The sequence below is a fragment of the Myotis lucifugus genome, unplaced genomic scaffold (assembly GCF_000147115.1).
Source record: "Myotis lucifugus unplaced genomic scaffold, Myoluc2.0 scaffold_23, whole genome shotgun sequence".
In the NCBI taxonomy this organism is placed as follows: domain Eukaryota; kingdom Metazoa; phylum Chordata; class Mammalia; order Chiroptera; family Vespertilionidae; genus Myotis; species Myotis lucifugus.
This window is the reverse complement of record NW_005871071.1, coordinates 1-24,352: the sequence shown is the minus strand read 5'-3', so window position 1 is coordinate 24,352 and position 24,352 is coordinate 1. Positions and strand designations below refer to the sequence as shown.

At 43.9% G+C, this 24,352-nt stretch overlaps 1 protein-coding gene and 1 long non-coding RNA gene across 2 annotated transcripts in view; one reads left to right on the top strand and one right to left on the bottom strand.

Moving 5' to 3' along the window:
* Positions 1-19,500, top strand: part of CCNB2 (cyclin B2) — a 37,190-nt gene extending 17,690 nt beyond the window's left edge. The window contains 9 exon segments of the mRNA XM_023751585.1: positions 3,112-3,177; positions 3,179-3,241; positions 3,323-3,436; positions 10,870-11,040; positions 11,144-11,302; positions 12,790-13,026; positions 13,328-13,468; positions 18,035-18,145; positions 19,390-19,500. Coding sequence (XP_023607353.1) covers positions 3,112-3,177; positions 3,179-3,241; positions 3,323-3,436; positions 10,870-11,040; positions 11,144-11,302; positions 12,790-13,026; positions 13,328-13,468; positions 18,035-18,145; positions 19,390-19,500 — 1,173 coding nt within the window.
* A 3,318-nt stretch (positions 19,501-22,818) lies between these two features.
* Positions 22,819-24,313, bottom strand: LOC111825372. The gene is made up of 2 exons (XR_002828531.1): positions 24,078-24,313; positions 22,819-23,870 (listed from the first exon to the last, which is right to left on the bottom strand). It is a non-coding gene; the product is annotated as an uncharacterized LOC111825372 (long non-coding RNA).
* Positions 24,314-24,352: the final 39 nt, after the last annotated feature.

Here is a 24,352-nt window from a genome sequence, read left to right as displayed (position 1 = left end):
TCATTTGTATTTCTGTGGGGTCTGTTGTTATTTCGCCTCTATCATTTCTGATTTGGTTTATTTGGGACCTTTCTCTTTGCTTCTTGGTGAGCCTGGGAAGTGGTTTGTCAATCTTGTTTATCCTTTCAAAGAACCAGCTCTTGGCTTCATTGATTTTCTGTATTGTTTTTTTGGTCTCTATGTCATTGATTTCTGCTCTAATCTTTATTATCTCCTTCCTTCTGCTCACTCTGGCGTTTTCTTGTTGCTCTCTTTCTAATTCTTTGAGTTGTAGAGTTAGATGATTAACTACCATTTTTTCTTGTTTTTTGAGATAGGCCTGTAGAGCTATAAACTTCCCTCTCAGGACTGCTTTCATTGTGTCCCAGAGTTTTGGATTGTTGTGTTTTCATTGTCATTAGTGTCCAGGATGTTTTTAATTTCTTCTTTGATGTCATCGGTAACCCAATCAATATTTAATAACATGCTATTCAGCTTCCAAGTTTTTGAGTATTTTGGGTTGTTTTTATTGTAGTTTATTTCTAACATTATGCCATCATGGTCTGAGAAGATGCTTTTTATGATCTCAATCTTCTTGAATTTGTGGAGACTTTGCTTGTGACCCAATATGTGGTCTATTTTTGAATATGTCCCATGAGCACCTGAGAGGAATGTATATTCCGCAGCTGTGGGGTGTAGTGTTCTGAAGATGTCAATTAAGTCCATCTGATCTAGTGAGTCATTTAGGATTGCTGTTTCTTTGCTGATTGTTTGTCTAACGGATTTATCCAGTGATGTCAGTGGTGTATTAAAGTCCCCTACCATGATTGTGCTATTGTCGATATCTCCCCTGATATCTTCCAGAAGTTTTCTTATGTATGTGGGTGCTCCTGCATTGGGTGCATATATGTTTACCAGGGCTACATCTTCCCGTTGTATTGATCCCTTTAGTATCATGAAGTGGCCCTCCCTATCTCTGGTTATGGCCTTCACTCTGAGATGTATTTTGTCAGATATAAGTATTGCTACCCCAGCTTTCTTTTCCTTTCCATTTGCGTGAAAGATATTTTTCCATCCCTTCACTTTCAGTCTGTGTGAGTCCTTTCCAATGAGGTGGGTCTCCTGTAGACAGCAGATGTATGGGTCATGTTCTTCTATCCATTCAGCCACTCGGTGTCCCTTATTTGGAGCATTTAGTCCATTCACATTCAAAGTTATCATTGAAAGGCACTTGTCCGTAGCCACTTCTTTTTTGTGTGTGTGTGTGGCTGTTTTCTTTCTGAGCCTGATATTTCTTCTTTTACACCAGTCCCCCCAGCATTTCCTGCATGGCTGGCTTGGTGGTGATAAACTCCCCTAGCCCTCCCCTGTCTGTGAAGCTTCTTATTTCCCCTTCAATTTTGAACGACAGCCCTGCTGGATAGAGCATTCTTGGATTCAGTCCTCCGCCCTGCATCACCTTGTAGATTTCCGTCCATTCTTTTCTGGCCTGATGTGCCTCTGTTGAGAAATCACTTGACAATCTAATGGGAGATCCCCCGTATGTTACTTTCCGCCTCTCTCTTGCAGCCTGTAAGACTCTCTCCTTATCCTGAACATTTGCCATGGTAATTATGATGTGTCTTGGTGTGGGTCCCTTCGGGTCCACCCCGCCTGGGACTCTCTGGGCCTGTGCGACTTCCCTCTTCCCCACCTCAGGGAAGCCCTCTGACACCATCCCTTCGAATAGGCCCTCCAATCCATGTTCATCTTTCTGTTGTTCTGGCACCCCTATTATTCGTATGCTGCTTCGTTTCATGTTATCCCAAAGTTCCCTTAGGCTCTCCTCCTGCCTTTTAATTTTTTTCTCCATTTGCAGTACAGTTTGAGTGTGTTTTGCTTCCTTGTCTTCTAATTCACTGATTCGGTCCTCCGCTTCTCCCAGTCTACTGTTGATACTTTCAATGGTGTTTTTTATTGCAGCTATGTCGCTCTTCATTTCTTCTTGGGACTTACTTAAGTTGTTGATTTTTTCACCTGTCTCTTCTAGCTTCTTGCATACGTAGTTGAGTTTTTCATCTGTTTCTTCTTGCTTCTTGAACATCCGGTGCATGTACTCTAGGAACCTTATTCTGAATTCTTTTTCCGTCATGTTGCATATCTCTGTCTCACTTAGCTGCTTTTCTGGCGAGTCCTCCTTTTCTTTCCTTTGGGGGTTTCTTTGTCTACCCATGTTTGATCTCACTGACATTACTAGTTGTTGAATCGTTCAGTGGCTGGACCCTGGGTGGCAGTGGCTGCTCCCTGGGTGGCAGTGGCTCCTCGGTCTGTGGTTGCTCCTTGGGCGGTTGTGGTAGCAGCGGCTCCTCTGTTGATAGCAGGGCCTCTGATGGGTGCTGTTCACAGTTGTGGTGGCTCTTCTGGCTGGTGGAGGGAGGCTTCAGACGCAGCAACTGTTCCCCAGGCAGAGCGTGTGGTGATCAGGAGGCCGCTGTTGCTTGAATCTTCGAGGCAAGTCCAACCTTTCCGTGGAGGGGTGCAGGTCTCCCCTTGGCTCTTGCAGTCGCGCTGTTTGCGAATCGCTGCCTCCGGGTCAGTAGCCGCCGGGCTAGTAGCCGATCTCTGGATGCCGGTGAACGCTGCCTGAGATGGCGCGGTCCCGCCGCTGCGCTGGTGCCCAGAGGGAGGTTTCAGCCTCAATCTCCAACCATCCGCATTTTTTAGGAGTTTTCTGTCTTTCCTGGCTGCAGACTGTCTCTCAGCTGAACCTCCCCAGCTTGATCGGGCTGATTGTTACCCGTTTCAGCTGCTCGCCCCCATCTGGTCCGGGACAAAGCACCAACACGTCCGTCTAAGCCTCCGCCATTTTCTCATCTCCACGCGCAGCCTGTTGAATGGTCGTGACTGGGACACTGTTAGGACCAATTAGCATATTACCTCTTTATATATATATAGATAAGGTAGATGAGTGATCTGCCTAATGTAGAGTAATGTTATCAAACACAAATAGTATTTTTAGATTTCCTGAAATGTACTTTTTTTCTCTTGCCAATAGATCTCAGCATATTAACCTTTCCTAAAGCAATTCTGAATTCGGTTATCTGACATTAGCCAAGTGCTTTCAATTGTCTCAACTCTTTTTAAATTTTTTAGGTGTCCACTGATTTGGAGAACATTGACACAGAAGTTAATTCTAAAGCGAAGAGTCATGTGACACTCCCGGAGAGCAGTTTTAGAAGAAATTGGAAATAGAGTTACAACCAGAGCCACACAAGTAGCTAAGGTAACAAACTTGAGGACTGTATGGGCACCCACTGGAGCAACATTGGCTGTCCTGCCCTATTCACATATCTTTTCCTTGTAGAAAGCTTCAAACACCAAAGCACCTGTTCAACCCACCAAAACAACAAATGTCAACAAACAGCCGAAACCTGTTGCTTCTGTGAAACCAGTACAGATGAAAATGTTGGCTCCAAAGGTAGGAAGTTCTGAATTTACAAACTTACTTCATGAAGTAGCCTGTTTTTGGCTAGGCTGCATGGTGCCTTTTCTGCACTGCAACTTTTGAAGAATAGCTAATTACACTCAAATAAATTCAGTGATCTCAGAGTGAAATTTGGTAGTTTTTGTTAAAATAATCGTAAGAATGAACTTGCCCATGAAGACTGTGTAAGCTCACAATTCTGTGACTGGTTAGCTCAGCCTGTTCCCTTCCACCATGTTCAAGTTCATGCATGCTGTCATTCCTAGATTATATACACTCATGTGATTACCATGAGCTGGCTCTGTTGTAGGTGCTGAGAATACAACAATAACTACTTGGCTCTTTCCAGTTCAAAGATATGTATATATTATTGTATGAAGTTTTTCCAAATAAAACTGGTTATATGAGAAATATATACATCGAACACTTACTATATGCATTCTTTTATATTAAGGCTGATAAAGGGGCATCTTGCCTTCACAAAGCTTGTATAGAAAGGGCATCTGTACCTGAAAATTTAATTAGTAATCCTAGGAAACGATCCTAGATGCACTTCATGGAATAAGTGGCATTTGTAAGGATAAGGAGAAGCTGACAGGAAAAAGCACCTTTTGGGGGGACGGGGAGAACAAAGCAGTAGCAAGAATCAAGGCACCAAATGTGTTTTGGGTAAGGAGTCTACAAGTCTAACTTGGGTCAGGAGGTTTGTGTGAGGAAGCAGAAGATAAAGTTGGGAGAAGGTTACAGTTGTATTTGAAGGCCTTGGAATTTAGATTTTTTCCTGAAGGCAGTGATTTTTAACCTTTTTCATCTCATGGCACACAAAGTAATTACTAACATTTTGCAGCACACCAAAAAATATATTTTTTTCTGATCTGACCAAAAAAAAAGGTATGATTTCAATTTATTCTATCAGGGAAAAGAGCTCAGTGTCCCTGACTAGCCAAGTATTGTATGTTTTAAAAATTCCCGTGACACACCGGTTGAAAATCGCTGCTGTAAGGCAATAAGGAATGTGAAGAGTTTTGAGAAGAAGGGAAGGATGAAACTGGGTAGGGTGGGAGAAAGGACCATAAATTAGGGGGAATTGCAGTTGTCTAAGCTGGAGCTGAAGAGGGTCTTGAACCAACCTATACAGATGCTCAGAGACAACATCAAATGTGTCAGGATGTACTAGAGCTCCTTTTGCAGACACATCCTGTATGTTGAAGGAATTCTTTGGATATGTTGCCTGGAGTGGAGGAGTGAGACCCTTAAGCACCGAGTAAGAAACCATCCTATCTAATAATAGACAAACATGGTAATTGACCATACCTTCGCTACGCCTCCCATTGGCTAATCAGCACGATATGCAAATTAACCGCCAACAAAGATGGCGGCGAATTTGCATACTGCAGGAAGGGCTGGACAGTGCGATCCGCCCGCCCCGCCACCTGCTCGGCTGCCCGCCAGGCCTACCATCCACGTGTGCGACCCGGTGGGCGGCGGGGCGGGGCGATTGTGACCAGCCCAACCCGTCCCACCGCCCGCTGGGCCTGCCGTGTGCAGTGGGCAGCGGGGTGGGGCGGCGCGGCAGAGGGCCTGCCATCTTCGACCCAGCGCGGGATCCGGGCCTGCCATCTGCCACCCGGGGAGCCGGCCTAAGCCAGCAAATGGTTATCTCCCGAGGGGTCCCAGACTGTGAGAGGGCATAGGTCCCACTGAGGGACACCCCCCCCCCCCCACCAGTGCACAAATTTTTGTGCACCGGGCCTCTAGTTTAGGAAGAAATTATAAAAATAAGGGCAGTCAGGAGAGAGAGGTAGCTTAGGGGAAGGTGTCCTGTTTGGCTTTAGATGTGTTGAGGTATCCACTGGGAAGTATAGTTGGAAATGGACCAGCAGCATCAGGAGGGACAGACTTGGGAAGCTTCTACCTGGAATCTACCTGGAAGAGATGTTGCTGTACATAAAACAAAAAAAGCTTCAAATCAAGAACAATAAAGCTCCGAACAAATACTCAAGATCAACCTTCCTTTAATGGGCTTTTCCTGGGAGGTTGCCAGTGGCCTCCTAAATGCCAGTCCCAAAGCAGCTTTTCAGACCTTGAGCTCTTGACTGTTACTAAGCATTTATATGGGTGACTGTTTATGTGGTTCCTCCTGCACTACAGAAGGGCCATTTGTCAGTATATTTTAGATGGTTATTCTCCATACCTAGTAAATCTGTTTTAAAAAATTTATCCTAAAAAAATGATCACAGAGACAGTAGAGGACTTTTAGATAGTGTTGTAATGAATATCTCATAATAGAGACATATTCTCTATTAAGAGATCAGTTAAATCCATTCAATGAAATGCTGTGAATACCATGTTTTAATAGAATACTTAAAGATGTCAAAATGCATGTTACAGCCCTAGCTTGTGTGGCTCAGTTGGTGAGGGGTCATCCTGTTGCACAAAGTGTTGCCAGTTCAATTCCTGGTCAGGGCACATGCCTGTGCGCACTTGGGGGCATGCATGAGGCAGCAAATTGATGTTGCATTCTCACATTGATGTTTCTCTCCCTTCCTCTCTAAAAGTCAATAAACTATTCTTTTTTGAAAAATGCATGTTACATTAGAAAACATTCAAATTATCACATGATATGATGCAATGAAACCCCAAATTTGCTTTTAAAAATGTTTTCATATGCAAAATATTGATGATACTTTTTAGTATTTTGTTGGGCTTAAGATTGATTTTTATTTTCTTCCTTAAAATTGTCAGATTTTTTTTCACCATAGATACATATTACTATTTGAATTGAAGAAGGAAAAAAGACCCCAAAAAAAGCAAAGAACCAAAAATATTGTGAACAAAACAAAGGAGAAATTTCCTTCAGAACTCCACTCTCTGAGTTCCCTTTTCTCCACATCTTGGCTGACTCCTTTTTCTCTAGCTTCCTGACAAAATTGAGGCCACTGTGTTTCAGATAAAGAATTATGGACCTGTAGCTCAGTTTATCTAAAAACCATTTCTGTGATTGAAACATGCTTCTAGTTTCAGAATACATCGAGGATTAATGAACAAGAATTGTTTCCAATTCAAAGGCACTTTTCTCTGAAAAAGAGTACAGGAGTGACCATGACATTTACAATGTAGGGAAGCCCCACCTGGCAGGGTAGCCCCTCTGCTCGCCTGTCTCCTGTCTGCCCTCTAGCTTTTGCTCTGTCCTCTGCTCCATCTGCAGTCACTGTTGCTCCGTACAGGTGTTGAAAATGCCTGTCCCTATAGCTGCTTAAAATGCCAGTGAAGCACAGGGTGTCTAACAGCAGTGAGCCCTTCCATTCCATTCCACAGCATATTACATTCCCTAAAGCTAATCAGGGTAACTGATTTCACCTTTCTACAGTTGTGTGTGCCTATGTATTCACGAGTACACAGTCTCTGCTACAAATTGGGAACTGATCAGAATCAAGTTTTACTTGGAGTCTTTCCTTGTTGCACTTAATTGACATTGATTTATGATGTTTGGCATCATAAATTTAATAAATGAAGAAACTCTGGCCTGGCCAGTGTAGCTCAGTGGTTGAGTGTCAACCTATGAACCTGGAGGTCACAGTTTTATTCCCGGTTGGGGCACATGCCTGGGTTGTGGGCTTGACCCCCCATTGTTGGGTGTGCAGGAGGCAGCCGATCAATGACTCTCTCTCATCATTGATGTTTCTATCTTCCCTCTGAAACCAATAAAAACATATTTTTTAAAAAAAGAAGAAACTCTGTTTTACTAAGATTTGTGTAAATACCTATATATTTGCCTATCAGTATTAATCGTTCTCTTAACAGACCCAACTCACTCAATGTCGGTACTTGGAGAATTTCAGTAGCCTTGACTCACACTTCACCCAGCTCTTAATCAAACAGAAGTTCAAGTTCAGCAAAATCTCACATCTTCATTGTTTCTGATAGACTTTTCAGTTGTCTCTGACAGTTCACATAACTCATTCGTTCGTCTAACTTGAAGGTTTTAATTCTTTAGGCTGATTTTGTCATTCAGAGGTTTGTGCCGCATAACTAGCTGATAGTTTTTTATTTTACATGCAGTAGCCCTGGGCAGAGGGCCCCACAGTTGGTTTATAGGGCTTAGGCTACTACTTGCATGATGAGTGGGATCTTAAGAAAGATTTTAGAATAATTAAGCTGGAGTCCAAAAGGAATGCTTTTAGAAAATTATGCTGGGGGTTTTGGGATATAGCTAAACTCAGGTGTACTTCTGAACAGACATGAGTCAACATTTCAAGCTGCTAAGGCAGCACATGACGATAATCTCTGCTTCCTTAAACCAGCTTCCTGGAACTGACTGCCCTCCCTGGGGAGAGTGAAAATGCTTATCCTTGAAAAAGGTGACCTTACACTGAAGCTGCATGTGCTTATTAAAATGTGCATTCTATTCCAGTCACTCTTGCTCAGTTCCTTCAGTGAGTTCAGTTGCCTTAGGATAAATCTAAACTCCTTCGTTAGATTCTTGCTCACCTTTCCAGCACATCTTTGCATACCTCACGTACTATCTCCCACCATCCCAAATCAGTGTGTAGTCCCCACACTTGCCTTTATCTCTTGGCTTCCGCTGGGACTTTGTACTGGTGTACCTTTTCCCTACTCATTTTCCTGAAAGTCTTCCCCTCTCTGGTCACTGTCCCTAGGTTTCTCCCTGGTACCCCAAGTAGCATTTCTTATTTATTCTAGCCCCTTGGAATTCTTATATTCTTGAATAAATGTCATGCCTACCAGAATACCTCTTATTCTCCTGGACCTTTCTTGGTTTAATAACTTTGATTTAAGAGGGAAAGGCCTGTTTCGAATTGCTATGTATATCTTGTTGGTAATGTTTTATCCTTTTCTAAGATTAGAAACTATAAGCATTGAGCTTTAATGTAAATCAAAATTGTTTATTATACAGCATTCTCTTTCTATATTTATTACTTTAATACGTATTCTTTACAGCCTACCAATTCTGTTAGGTTTTACTTTGAGAAGTACCTGTCATTCTTTTAAAAGGTAATGGTTTATTTATACTTCATTACTAAACACTTGCTTTAACTTAATATATTTTTAATGTGTGATTTGAAAAAAAACACCCCATCAATATAAGAAAATAATTAGTGGGTGTATACTTGCTCGGTCTTTGCTTCCTCCTCCTATTTTATTCATAGGCTGGAATGTGCTTTTCTGCTTTTTAGTTTCCAAACATTTTCTCAGTTTAGAATAAATTAATTGGCGAGAAGAAAGCATTACACTGGCAGAAGAGGCTACTGCTAAAGTGAACTGTCAGCTGGAGCACCTACTCTATGTTAGGGATGACATAAGTATTTGAGATACCTTAGTGAACAAATCAATTTAAATAAATGTAGGGTTATAGAGCTCACATTCCAGGAGAGGTAGACAGAAAATAATACATACCATACATAAGTAAACTCTGTAATATATTAGGTGGTTATAGGTTATATGGGAGAAACACACTAAGAGAAATGAAGCACGTGTGGTGGGAATAAGAAGCAGATGACCATTTTAAGTAGGAGTCAGGAGAGACCTCAATGAGAAGGTAGCATTTAAACAAAACTTGAAGAAGTTGAGGGAGTTACCCATCGAATACAGGAACAAGCGCATTCTGGGAAGTGGGAGCCTGTTTGCAGCGGGGGAGGCTAGTAGGTTGGAGTGAAGCAAACCAAGGGAGAGGAGCAGGAGACTGGTCAGCAGGGAACAGGAAGATCAGGTCCTGCAGAGCCTGTAAGCCATTGTGAAGACTTAGGGTTTCACTTTGAGTAAATTAGAGAATTTTAAAGGGGAGTATATCTCTAAAGACTTCATCTACTACATCATGAGTTATTCACCTGAAATTTGTTGTTTTGGCTTTAACATATTTCATTGATTGACTAGAGGCCTGGTGACAAAAATTTGTGCACTCGGGTGGGGGGGGTGGTCCCTCAGCCCAGCTTGTGCCTTCTCGCAGTCTGGGACACCTCGGGGGATGACCATCTGCTGGCTTAGGCCTGCTCCCCGGGGGATTGGGCCTAAGCTGGCAATCAGACATCCCTCTGGCAGCCCGGCAGCCCTCGGGGGATGTCCACTTGCCAGCCGGGAACAGACCTAAGCTGCAGTCGGACATCCTTAGCGCTGCTGAGGAGGCAGGAGAGGCTCCCGCCACCACTGCTGTACTGGCAGCCATCAGCCTGGCTTGTGGCTGAGCAGAGCTCCCCCTGTGGGAGCGCACTGACCACCAGAGGGCAGCTTCTGCATTGAGCGTCTGCCCCATGGTGGTCAGTGTGTGTCATAGTGACCAGTCATTTCCAGTCTTTCTGCTGTTAGGGTCAGTTTGCATATTACCCTTTTACTATATAGGATAGAGGCCTGGTGCACGGGTGGGGGCCGGCTGGTTTGCCCTGAAGGGTGTCCCGGATCAGGGTGGGGGTCCCCACTGGTGTGCCTGGCCAGCCTGGATGAGGGGCTGATGGCTGTTTTCAGGCTGCCCGCACCGCCTTTAGGGTGGGGGTCCCCACTGGGGTGCCTGGCCAGTCTGGTTGAGGGGCTGAGGGTTTTCAGGCTGGTCAAGCCCGCCAGCAACTGAAGCTACCAGCCTCTCCTTTTTTCTTTTTTTTTTTTTTTAAAATTATGGGATTTATTTACCTTCTATAACTGAAACTTTGTTGCCGCTCCAGCTCCGAGGCCACGGCCTGCTGAAAGCAGGTATCTGGGGTTTGTTTAGCTTCTATAATTGCAACTTTGTTGCTTAGAGTAGAGCTCAGAGCTCGGCCGCAGCAGGGAGGAAGCTCCATCACTGGAGCAAGCAAGCCTCCTGCTTGCTTCAGCTGCGTGGCTGCCGGCCGCCATCTTTGTTGGCGGTTAATTTGCATATCTCGCTGATTAGCCAATGGGAAGCGTAGCGGAGATATGGTTAATTTCTTTCTTTTTTTTTTTTAATTATATATGTGTTTTCTTTTTTCTCTCTTTTTTTTATTGCTTAAAGTATTACAAAGAGTATTACATATGTCTCCTTTTTTTTTTTTCCCCGCCCTTGACAATCCCCCGGCCTCCCCTACCCCCCAGTGTCTTATGTCCATTGGTTATGCTTATATGCATGCATACAAGTCCTTCGGTTGATCTCTTACCCCCCTGGTTAATTTCAATCTCTGTCTATTATTAGATAGGATTGCTTGACTTTAGAGATACGTGACAGAGACAGAGTGAAACATCGATTTGTTGTTCCACTTATTTATGCATTCATTGGTTGCTCCTTGCATGTGCCCTGACTGGGGATAGAAATTGCAATGTTGGTGTATTGGGACGATGCTCTAACCAACTAATCTACCTGGCCAGGGTTATATGATACTTTTAAACCAATTAGCTCTGCATGTATTTGATGAAGGCTGCTCCTAAAGTGGTAATACATACACTTTAATTTGCCGATGTAGGAGCCTTATCCTGCACCTGAGGATATCTCCATGAAGGAAGAGAACCTCTGTCAAGCTTTCTCTGATGCTTTGCTCTGCAAGATTGAAGATATTGATAATGAAGATTGGGAGAACCCTCAGCTCTGCAGCGACTACGTTAAGGATATCTATCAGTATCTGAGACAGCTTGAGGTGAGTGGTCCTTCGTGTCTTGGTTGTGTAAACAGTGTCAAATGTACCACACAGTTGGGAAGGAAACGAGTTCAGCTCTTTAAACTTTTAATTCTCCCAACAGGTTCTGCAAACCATAAGTCCACATTTCTTAGATGGAAGAGAGATAAATGGACGCATGCGTGCCATCCTGGTGGACTGGCTGGTACAGGTCCACTCCAAGTTTAGGCTGCTGCAGGAGACCCTCTACATGTGCGTCGCCATTATGGATCGGTTTTTACAGGTCAGTGTGGCTGCGGGGACTTCGTACCAGGGGCTCACAGAACATTGCGTTTATGGGATGCCAAGGTGTGGTAGCTCTGAAGAAAAGACCAAAAGCCAATTTATGAGAAGCCAGAGAACTTCAGGGGCTAGAATGGGAAGCTCTCCAAGTGTGTCAAACCTCTGGTGGTTCTGAGCAATGGGGGGCATTTTAGTTCGGCCAGCCTTCTGAACAGGCTGGGGGAATACGGCATTGCCTCAGTCACTCCTGAAGGAGGTGTGCCAGCAGATGGTCTGCAGTCAGTCTGACGCCTGTGGGGCCTGTGATGCTGGCTTTCCTGGCCTGCTTGCGGTTTCCATAGTACAGTATTCTTTGGTGAGCTTCCTCTGAAAAGAGGAGTTTGGTTAGAGAACTTGAAAGTTTCCAGCCAGGTGTGACTTTGAATCATGGTAGAAGTGGAGGAGGCAGAATTTTTTATAAAAGGGTTGGGGTATGTGGGGGGAGTGTATTAGAATGAAATCTCAACTAAGGACTGTAAGAAATGAAGGTGAGAGGCAGAGTGATCATCAAAATATTTATCAATTGGTAAGTCAAAAACACCAACCACTTAGAAGAAATTCCAGACATAAACCATGAGTGTGTAATCTACCAAACAGTAGCCTTGCAGATATGATTTATTTATGTAAAGTCAACGTTTATGATACAGGTTTAGGTCAAGTATAAACAATACAACAAAAACTGTGTTTATAATTAATGACCCTAAGATACTACAAAATCCTAAGAAACCATAGTGGTTTTCATTATACAAGTGATTTACATTATACAGTCATATTTTTGGTAGTTTTCAGTAATTGGAGTTGAAGCAAGAAAAGCAAAGTCCCAGTTTTATTTGTTTTTGTTTTTCTAAGGAATTAAGGGGGGCATTTATACCCTAGACTGAGATTTTCACTGACTATGAAACGTCTATGAAAGATTCTTCAGACTGAATAAAGAGTATACTTTTGGTGAGGATTACAGAAACATTTAAGAATCTCCTTCCTTGTCCCCAGGAGGCCATTAAATTCCTGCTTTTTGGCTTGGCCTTATGCTGATTCAGACCATGTTGAGTGCCACATTGGGGCTTCCCTAGACACTCAAGCCAGGACAACGGGCATGGAGCAGTGACTGGGAGCTTCGTTGTCATGCCTAATTCTTCTCCACTCAGCAATTGAGTCCTCTTGGACTGGTGTCTGAATCTCTTATCAGGCCATCTGTTTTTAGGTTGGGGAAAATATGTATTTCATAGGGTTTTTGATTCGATGAGGTGGTTGTTAGAATCTTAGCATTGTGCCTGGCATGTCGTGAGTACTCAGTAACAGACAGTGGTGCTACCGGCTGTTAACATTTAGGCCTCCAATGTGAGAGAGTCAATGTGCACATCTCCAGGACTCGGTTCCCTCTCACTCTCTTCCACCCAGATTTCCAGTCTTCTTGTTAGGTATGACTTGGACACATTCTTCTCCAATTAGGTTCAGCCAGTCTCTCGTAAGAAGCTTCAACTGGTTGGGATTACAGCTTTGCTTTTGGCCTCCAAGTATGAGGAAATGTTTTCTCCAAATATAGAAGACTTCGTTTACATCACAGACAATGCGTATACCAGTTCCCAAATCCGAGAAATGGAAGCTCTAATTTTGAAAGAACTGAAATTTGAGTTGGGTCGGCCTTTACCACTACATTTTTTAAGGCGGGCATCAAAAGCTGGGGAGGTAAGTGCCTCCAATTCTGTAGGAGACTTTCTTTTGCTGCTTGTTGTCTCAACCCAGAAACATTGATCCAATTAAAGTGAAACTTATGAATTTATAGGATACATCTTTTAGATAAGTCCTAATACTTATCGCATCAGCTCTTAAGAGAAATGACCTCACATTCTGTGTTTGACATACTGTGGAGTAGAATGGTTCCTGGGAAGGAAAAGTGAGTTTAGTGGATTTGTGTTCTTAGTCCTCCATCCAGAAATTTGCAAGATAATAACTGTGCTCCTTCCTCTCTCTGGCTGTTCTTTCGTAGGTTGATGTTGAGCAGCACACGTTAGCCAAATATTTGATGGAACTGACGCTCATCGACTACGACATGGTGCATTATCACCCTTCCAGGGTGGCAGCGGCTGCTTCCTGCCTGTCCCAGAAGGTTCTAGGCCAAGGAAAATGGGTGAGTGTTGGATTTAAGAAGAAATTTGTCAAGTCATATTGTAGGACCTCTTGACAGGAAAGACATTAGCATTTTTATAACTCTGTCCTTAAGCAATTGTTAAGAGTCCAAAGGCATAAAAAAAGCTGTTGGAATGATCCAGATGGAGAGAGGCGATGACACCATGGTACACATGCGTTACAGAGTCATAAAGAATGAGGACGGCCCTGGCCAGTTTGTTCAGGTTAGAGCGTCAACCCTAGGACTGAAAGGTCTTAGGTTCGATTCCTGGTCAAGGGCATGTACCTTGGTTGCAGATTCAGTTCCCAGCCCTGGTTGGGGTGTGAGTAGGAGGCAACCAACTGATATGTCTCTCTCACATGGGTGTTTCTCCCTCCCTCCCTCCTTTCCTTCCTCCCTCCCTCCCAACCTTCCCTTCCACATTCTCTAAAAATCAGTAGAAAAAATATCTTCACTCCTAGGGTGAGGATTAAGAAAACAAATAAGGAAGGCCACCAAGAATAGGCTAAGATTTCTTGGATATTTTGTTAAGTGAAACAAGCAAATTGTGAAACACACAAGACAAAGCAAGGCCAAAGCCCAACTGATATACCAGTACAGATAAAATGAGCCATTTTTAGATTCATACAAGGAGACAAAGATGCTAGCTCCTCGGGTCCTTGTCTCGCTTGCCAAAGAGAACAACATTGAAACAAAAGGGACTGGATGACTGCAGTGCAGGGCATGGGATGCCCTTTGTGCAGGCGCCTATTCTAGACTGCCACCAAGCAGGCGTATAGTCTGTAGCTGAACCTGAGAGCAGCAGAGAAGAGCCTCCTCAGAACCAGGAGGTGATGAGAAATGGTCTCCTAACAGCCTCCCAGGGGAGATAGGGAGGTGAGTGGGAGCTGGCTTAGAGGCAGCTCCTCCCAAGCTGGCCAGCCCCTCGTTCCGGGAGGATCACGAGACAGATAAGCCGTGCTCAGACCTCTGCCTGCACGGCCTATGTGGATACATGCAAGATACCAAGGCATCATGGCAGAGCTGTTTCCTCCATACACGTGTGTATAGTTAACACTTTATGTAAGAAAGAAGGGCAGTAAGAGAGTATATGTATGTGTGTTTATGTATTTGCTAAGCTTTAAAAAAATAAAGGAAGACCCAAAAGGAGTGTAGATGGATACCCATTGACTTAGGTGGGAACAGGGGAGAAGGTGGAGGATGGGAGCAGGACTTCTGGCTATAATTTTTATTAACTTGTATACAATATAATGTAACTTTTTAACTTTTGAACAGTGCAAATGTTTTATGCAAACCATAAAATGGAATTAAGCAGAAACAATTTCACTATCAAATTGATAATAGAACATAGGGAAAAATTAATTCAAATGCCTTTTGAACACAGCATTCTGACTGTGCATCCTTAGTGGGATTTGAAGTTAGATAAAACAAAGGACCAAAAAAGGCAACATACTTATAATTTACTTAGGAAGTTTGTTAATAATCTGTTATTATAATTCTGAAACTATTTATGTATTGTAGGATAAATAAATAAACATTTAAATTATTAAGGATTTAAAATGTTCACTATAAGTGGAAAGAGAAAATATTGTTAGTAATTAAAAACAAAAGGGAAAACCCTATAATATTAAATCTGTTTTGGAAATGTCAGTAAATGCATAATGAAGGGGCCGAGAAACAATGGCCACTCAGTAGCAGTCAACATACCTAGTAGCCACATTTTTTTTTTTAATTTGATACTTTAAAAAAATATATATATTTTATTGATTTTTTACAGAGAGGAAGGGAGAGGGATAGAGAGTTAGAAACATCGATGAGAGAGAAAGAAACATCGATCAGCTGCCTCCTGCACACCCCCTACTGGGGATGTACCCACAACCAAGGTACATGCCCTTGACCGGAATCGAACCTGGGACCTTTCAGTCCACAGGCCGATGCTCTATCCACTGAGCCAAACCGGTTACGGCCCTAGTAGCCACATCTTGAATACAACTATGGCTCCTTTAAGAAGGCTGATTTCAGGGCTGTGGCAGGAGAAGTACAAGATGAGCAAGATAGCAAGCAAAGATCAATGCAGTGGGTCACATCAAAAGGAAATGGGAACTGGCTTCAAAAGGCTTTTACTGAAAAAATTTGAGCATGACAAGGAATAGTGAAAGTAATAGATTATAATACATTTCAAAAATTCACAAGTCCATAATGATAAGAAGGAAAGGAAAACGGAAAGGAAAGGAAACAGGCCCTGGCCAGATAGCTCAGTTGGTTAGAGCATCACCCCAATACGCCAAGGTTGCAGGTTCAATCCCTAGTCAGGGCACGTACAAGAATCAACCAAAGAATGCATAAGTAAGCGAAACAACAAATCGGTGTTTTTCTCTCTCCCTCTCTCCCTCTCTCCCTCTCCCCCCCCCCCTCTCTCTCACCAATCAATAAGTAAAAAATTTTAAAAATAAAGAAAGATAAGGAGGAAGAAGATAGGAAGAGAGAGAGAAAGAAAGGGGCGGCTTTTTTGTAATCAGTCAAAAGCCAGCTATTTACAGTGGAAAGAATGGTAGAGTTAGAAATGAACCAATGTAATTCATCAATTGATACTTATGTCATTAGGTGAAATTTTTGGGCATGAGATCCACATGGTCTCAAAATATCACCTCACAGATACATAGTAATACTGAAGAAAAACTGTACCTTTACAATGGGGAAGTTTTTTATTTATATATTTTTTTATTTACTAGGGGGCGATGCACGAAATTCATGCAAGAGTAGACCTTCCTTCCCCTGGCTGCTGGCACCAGCTTCCCTCAGGCTGCTGGCACCAGCTTCCCTCAGGCACCCAGGACCCAGGCTTCCCTCTGGCTATTGGCACCCAGGCCCCAGGCTTCCCTCGCAGAGGGAGGCTCTGCCCACCCACTGTAGCCCGCCAGTCGGTGGCCTGGGCCTCCCTCTGCGGGGCGATCATGGGGCGATGGCCGGCCCCCGACCAATCGCATCGCACCCGCCTTGGCTGGCCTGGCGCCAGTGTGTGTCATAGCAAGGATGGTCATCTGGATGGTCCCGGATGGTCATCCAGATGGTTGTTCTGCTGTTCAGCCATTCAGTCGATTTGCATATATATGTAGGATATGTGTGTGTGTATATATATGTACATATATATATATGTATATATGTGTATACACACACACATACAATTTTTATATAATATACATGGTGAGGTGAAAGGTTTACAGTTATGAGTATGCAAAACAGTTTATTCTTGTATTAGTATTAATTATTGTATTATTTTCCACACAAACAATACACTTGCATATATATATATAGGGTATCCCCAAAAAATGCATACATACTTTAACAGCCGATAGCTATTAAATGAAAATGAAATGTATTTTAATAAACACTGCCTTTATAATTATTCCAAGTCTGTGTATACATTTTTTGGCACACCCTGAATATACTTTTTGCTGCACTATTTAAAGGTGAGTTGCAGACACCATGATAAAGTGGCAAAATGTCAATTGATGAATCTACACAAAGGATATAAGATGTTCATTATATTATTCTTTTAGTTTTTCTGTAGATTTGAGATTTTTTGAAATAAAAAGCTTAAGGTAAAAAGGCCACTGGTATATGAATGGTACATAGTTCTGGTACCAATGGCTCATTTTAGCCAAATTACATTGCTCTCAGACACGCTTCCTTGGGTTCTAAACCTAACTACAGGTCTCCCTGTTTTCTGGGAATTGACTTCATAGTACCAATAGTTGTGTGTTATTTCAGGATTTGCTCCTGTTTAGTTCTTTTTTTTCTTTAATCTTTTTTAGTAGTAAGATTAAGTTGTGGTTTATTTTTCCCAATTACATTGTACCTGTGAAAGAGATGTGCTTCAGCTTTTAGTATTTATCACAGAACTGAAATAAAGTCAGGTTACATATCTTCATACATGAAGTCTTATTATCCATCAACACTGTCTTTTGCTTGAATTTTGTTCTCTGGGAGGCTGGGTGTGGAGGCTTCTCTGAGCGCTCTGTTCTCCAGGGCTTGTGAGAGTCCTGGGTGGCCTTTGCCCTTCCCGATTCAGTAAATTAGAAGCTGCCTTTGGCCTAGCTGTTGTCTGACCGACAATATGGCTCTTGAGCTCCCCACCAGCCACTGCCATGCTGGGCTTTGATGGGGGGCATGTGACATGCCCTAGTCCCAGGTTTCTGCCATAATTGTGACAGGCGTTCCTTTGTGGGTTTTGTTTTTCCTCTGCCCCACTTGCCATTCCCTTTCAGCGTGGTGAGAGGGGTAAGCAAGAAGCTTTGTTACGTGAAGTACCCTACTTACCCTGTGGAACCTTCTTTTAAAAAATGATGGTAGGGGAACTTTGACCTGATTTAGCTGAGAGCCGCACAACATCTTGGCTTAGTCCTGCGCGGAGTCAGTCATTCTCTGTTTGCTGGCTGCTCTGCTGGGACCAGGAGGGACGATTGTTCTTTTACAGCTTTTACACAGAAATGTCAGCATGTGTAAGATGGGCTCTTCTAAAGAAGTGGAGGCTTTACCGTGCCCCTCTCGTGCGTTGTGTTCCAGAACTTAAAGCAGCAGTATTACACTGGATACACCGAGAACGAGGTGTTGGAAGTCATGCAGCACATGGCCAAAAACGTAGTGAGAGTAAACGAAAACCTGACGAAGTTCATCGTAAGTACTCCTTGCTAAGCTGTGAAAGGTATTTGTGGACTTTGCATGTGAGAGTATTTGTATCTCTTTGTGTTTTCATGTAAATATATTGGCATATGTGTGAGAGTTTGTTTTAGCACAAGCTCTATTTTTCTAGTACACAGTGGATGGAGCATACTGATAAATGCTGAAAGCAGTTTCTTTAACCAGTTAACGGCCATGCGTCCAAAATGGAAACCATCCCCATTCCATATGCGCTGGAATATTTATGAATTTAAGTTACCATAACTTTTTTTTACAAACCTAGAGATGTCACTAACAAGCCTGATTTTAAAATTGGGCGACCAGAGTTGATATGCAAGGTTTGTGGCTACAGAAGCACTGGGTGTGTGGGGAAGGTCTGCCGCTTGCGCCTGTAAACGCTGATGGCGTGCAAAGGGTTAAAACAGGCCAACGATGTCCAGGCCCAGATTAGCCATCCAGGCAGCCAGCCGTTCAACAGAAGTATCCACGCCTGTCCCAGCGCCCCGTGGGCTCAGCCAGCAGGGAGCGCTGGTCAGCGGGTGGTCGGAACAGCAGGGGCCCACCTCAGATGGCCCAGAGGAAGGCTTGGGTATCTGGGTGATGTTCCTCAGGGCCTTTGTCCAGGATCCTTTGGGACAATGATGAAAGGCACCTGCCTAGCGAGCATGTGAAGGGGGGGCAAGCACCCGAGAGAAGGAGCCCGGGGAGATTGGGCACTGCCCTGTGCTTGTATGACACAGAATATCAGCTTCACGGAGAGTGAGGCATTTGTACCTCACACCCGGTTTGCTTTCTTACGTGTAGCTTCAGCACGATAGCACACAGTGGAAGCATAATGTTTAAGTCCTGTGGGTGTTGTCTGGGCTCTGCTAAGCACAATCGCCACTCAACGTTTATTGCCAGGGATTGCTGCCAGGCCTGGCCATCCTGTTATATCCTGATGGTACTTAGGTACAATAAGCACAGCTTCCACCTGCCACCCCTCTGGTAGCTTATGAGAGGGAGCCTGTGCCTTGGAGCTGGAAGTCATTTGGTGCTACCAGCTGGACCTGCTCCATTATTTGGCATGGAAGGAAGTTGTCAGGCACAGCTCAGTGTGGCCTCAGAGCACTTGCTGGCATCACCCTACCATCTGAGATTGTGGGTCTGGCCCTTCAGTACGTGTAAATTAGACTAGGAACAAGGTGTCAGGGGACGGAAGGGGGTCCTGATGTATCCTTAACCACAGATGACTTCTGCAGGCCATCAAGAATAAGTATGCAAGCAGCAAACTCCTGAAGATCAGCACGATTCCTCAGCTGAACTCAAAAGCCATTAAAGACCTCGCCCTCCCTCTGATGGGGCGGTCCTAGGCCCCGGTGCTCGGGAAGGTGCTTCGTCTGGCCCTTTCTCTTGCTCATTTGGAACTCGCGACTTTGTATGTAATTCTTTGGTCTACTCCATGAAACCTCTTCTCAGACCTATTTTCTAACTATATATTGAGGAAAAATAAAGCTATTGATTTTTCTTAAGGTATCCTGTGTGCATTTGTGCATTCTATACTGAATAAGTCAGTAGATACTTGCTTTGACTAATTTCTCTTTGAGCTATTTGCATATAAATTATTGCCTTCATAGCTTTGGGAAAGACCTTCCTGACCTTCCTACCATTTTTCTCAAATGGAAAATCTAGAATTTGGCTTTAGTGATTGCCTACTGATTCCTAAACTTCCTGAATATGAAAAGATTGATTCATTATGAAAATTTAAAAGGAGAGGCTAATCGTGGCTATTCCCTTTCTAGAACCTACTCAATTATTCTCTTAATTCCCATACAGAACACCTGGCCCACTGGGACTGTGGCTACCACAGTAACCATCACAATGGGTCTCAATCTCACAGGCTCACTGAGACTGGGAATAGCAGCCCTAAGGGGCCTGTGACATCCTGTTAAAGTAGAAACTTGGGATGCAGTTTCCTGTTGTGCTGTTTCAACTACATTATGGGTTACTTTTTTTTCCCAGTAGGCATGTGATCACATTTAACATTGTTTTCTAAGGGAGAATGCATTCTCAGTTTCCAACCACTACCTTAAAAAACAAAACCCTCTTAAAATAAATGTGTCTCTTATAGCAACAACTTCCCAAACTATTAGTTCAACAAGATGTTAATTGGACTTTTGAGAAAAAGGAGTTAGTCATACATTTGGGAAACATCACAAATGCATGTGAGATTCTTAAAGATTCTGAGGTGCTTCAGTAACTAAACTCATTTCACTCTGTGTTTCGGAACCTGGATGTGGCTACAAGCTGCCTTCTACATGACAGCGAAGCCCACAGGTGCCTGGTTCTGTGACTGGCTCTGACTGCCCCCTGAGGAGAACCCGCTCCGGCCAGGGCTGGCTTCTCACCCCTTCCCCTGGGCAGGCCAGCAGCCCTCCTGACTAGTTGAAGCATTTAGATAGAGACACTAGTGTAAAGTTTTATCAATCCCCTTGTTGAGATAGTGGGACTTGTTCCCATGGCAGCCTCAGACACTGACAGATGACGAAGTGTGAAAGATAACTAAGTGAGACCACAAACGGGGGCTTTCCTGGCTCCAACTTCTCATCAGGAAAGGATGGGTTTTGTAGTCATACTCCAAAGACATTTTATAGCCTCTTTATGACATACTTTGCTTAGTTAAGTATTAAATACTCTGACTCAGGAAATTCCTACTTTTGGATGTCATGAAAAGACCTTTAAGATACTTCCTTATGTGCCACAGCAGGCGCCCAAACTCAAGTGTTATAAATGTGCAGTCAGCTATAAAGGTAGAAGTTGTAATATAAAAACGCTGGAATTAGGAAACGTGATGAGGTAACCAGTATTTGAAGAGCACAGACCGGCTGGGTTGTTGGGCCTGAGCCTGGGAGCTGTGTGGCCTGTGGGCGCTGGGGTAAGGGTGTCGACCTCAGATGTGCTAAAGTGCGACAGGCCTGGAGCACAGCGTCTGGAGGCGTGTGAACGTGAGTGGCTATGATTTTAAGGAGGTTGCTGGTCTGGGATGGAATCTGGGTATTCAAAGGTGTGTTAGGTAGAGCTCTTGCCTATCAAAGGAGTTACAGATTTATAGCTGTTGATTCATTTTTGGGAGTTTTTCTTTTTAGGTTTTTTATTTTTGAGAAAGATACTAGATGCATAAAGGTTGACAAATTAGACTGAGTGTTAAACTCTTTGTTGAAGACTTAAGATTAAAAGTGTGGGCCTTGGGGTCAGATCAGGGTTCAAATGATGGTACCTCTACTTCAGAGCTATGTGATCTTGGGCAATAGGATCACCTTTCCTCATGTCATCACATGGCTTTATTTTCCGCTCTTAAAAGGTAATGAAATATACTTTAAATGTTATGTTATTGTTACTGAGAAGGGTTTGCTCCCTGTTCTTGATAAAACACAGAATTCAGTGGTTTACTTTGTACCGAATTCAGATACATTTTGTTCTTTATATGTAACCCCTGATAATTTTCCCCCACAGGACTTGGGGATCCTGAAATGATAAAAAGGTGTGTGCTGGCCAAACCCTACTTTCCCAATAGCTTACGAATGACTGTGGCAGAATAATCCCAGGGTCACCTGGTGCACTGATAAACTTGAGAAGTGCCTTTTTGCCCTAGATTTCAGCGAAAATGCTGAAATTGAATAAAGTGGGTCGCTGTTCTTGGGTTCGTCAATTAAGGAGTCTTCTGCTGTGAGTGTAAGGATTTCACGATGTATAAGAGAACTGGCTGGGTCCTCACTTCCAAGATGACCAAGAAAAGAAGGAACAACGGATGTGCAACTTATTGGTTGCACCAACAGCCCCTGATACAGGCCCAAGGACAAGGCCATTAAGAAGTTCATCAAAACATAGTAGAGGCCACAGCCTTTAGGGACATTTCTGAAGCCAGTGTAGTCCATGCCTCTGTGCTTCCCAAGCTGTATGTGAAACTACCCTACAGTGTGAGCTGTGCCCTTCCCAGCAAGGTGTCAGGAATCCTGAGCCCAGAAGGACCCCCACCCTCACCCTGAAATACACCGGTGGGTGCTGCCCCACAACCTCCACCAAAGCTCATGTAAGGAGCTAAGTAAGTTCTAAGGGCTGAAGAAAAGTTCTCTGGGAAAAAAAGAAATGGAAATTGTACTTAAAAAAAGAAAAAAGAAAGACTGACTGTGGCAACTGGGAGTGGAGGTAGAGAAGTGAGTCTCCCCTAGAACCTTTTCCTTATTACGCACATGCCATTTCCCCCAACTTTTCACTATTACTGCAGTAACACTGAATGCGTTGGCTAGGGCTGCCTTAGCAAAGTACAATGGCCTGGGTGGCTTAGCGACGGATTTATGGTCTTACAATTGTGGAGGCTGAAGTCTGAGACCCAGGTGCTGGTCTTCTGAGGGAAGACCTGTTCCAGACCCCTCTCCTTGGCTTGTAGCTGGCTGACTCCACATCATCTTCCCTCTCAATGTGCCAATCTGAGTCTAAATTTCCCTTTTATCAGGATGCCAGGAGTATTGGATTAAGGTGCTTCCTAATGGCTTCATTTTAACTTGATTACCTCTGTAAAGAACCTATTTCCAAATAAGGTCATATACGGAGGTACTGGGGATTAATATATCTTCAAAATATCTTTTTTGGTAGGATATGGACACAACCCATAATAAATGTTGAGAAAGAACAAGGGGGTTCACTGATTCCTTTATTAGGAGGTGAGGGGGGCAGGGGAAATCACCTGTAGGGGAAGGGTTGGAAGGGCCTTGCGGGGGCGGAGCTAGAAAGCAGTAACACTGATTCTATAGTTGGAAGGAGTAGTGCACATCTGTAAGTACCTGGTGCGAGTTTTGTAATAAAACCTACCTTATGAATAAGTACAGTGGAATACTACTTAGTACATTCATACATGTTTCTACCATCTTGAGATTTTTTTTTTTATATATACAGTATATGATCTGTTTTTATAAATGTACAGCTTGAAAAAAAAAAGACCCTTCTAGTAATAGGTACAGCATTAAACACAAAACCAACATGGGCCAGCCACATTCCCACTGAAGACCCAGGAAAGCAAGGCAGACAGCCCAGCCCCCAGCCCCACTCAGCCCCGCAGCCTGATGGTCCCAGGAAGTGTAAACCAGCGCCCCTCTGCTCCCATGGGCTCAGCAGGCCATGCCCGCCCCTAGCATTTGCACCAGAGGTGCCCACTCACGCCTGCAGAGAGGGGAGGGGGCAGAGGGAAGGTGTGTCAGGTAAGGAAAAGAGGGATGAGAGAAATGTGCTCTTCAATTAAAGGCACTTGTCAGCGGCCGCCCACAGCCATTCCCTGGGCCTGGTGAGCGAGCGGGGCGCTGTTCTGATAGAGCCAACAAGGTCTGAGTGGACCCCGCCTGTCCTCTCACCAGGTTTAAATAGAATAAATAAATCTTAGTGGGTGGTTGTTTTGCCCTCCTGGGTTCTCGTGAATAGGCTATCTTGTAGGATCATTTATGGAGTGACAACCCTTTCCCCAACCCAGCCTTTCAATGTCCTGGGGAAGGTGCCAGAATAACTCCAGGCCGTGGTGAAGCAGTTGATCATTATAGATCAGAAGGAGAGCCCCAAATGTCCCCTCCCTGTCTGTGCCTGGAGCGCCTTCGCCCGTGCGTCAGTCTCTGTGCAACTCAGATCTTGGTCACGTAGTTGTTGGGGAACAGACCCTGCTTGCCTCGGAGCCGGCCAGTCCACCAGCCAGAAGGATCTGTAGGGAGACAAATGGCAGAACTGAAGGGGGGCTGGGCTGTTCTACCCTGGCCAAATGCCCCCTCCCACGCAGGGTGCAGCCAGGCAAGCGTGATTTGTCTACAGCCACATTCTTTTTTCTTCTTAATTTTCTTTAATGTTTTATTTTTTTCCTATCACCATTAATCCCCTCAATGCCCTTTCCAACTCCACCCATCCAACTAACCTGTCCCTAACAGCAGGACCACAGATGGGCTACTCAGGGCCATCTTCAGGGAAGGACCTGCTGCCCAGATGTGAGGTGGTGCTGGTGACAGCTTCCAGCTGTCGATCCTTTAGGACAGAAATGAGTCCATGGCTCTTTAGGGTAGCTGGGGGAGATCTAACCCTAACCCTACCTGTAACCATAAAAGTAACGGTAACCCTAACCCTAGGGCCCATCAAACCCTAACCCTAACCCTAACCCTAACCCTAACCCTAACCCTAGGGCCCATCTAACCG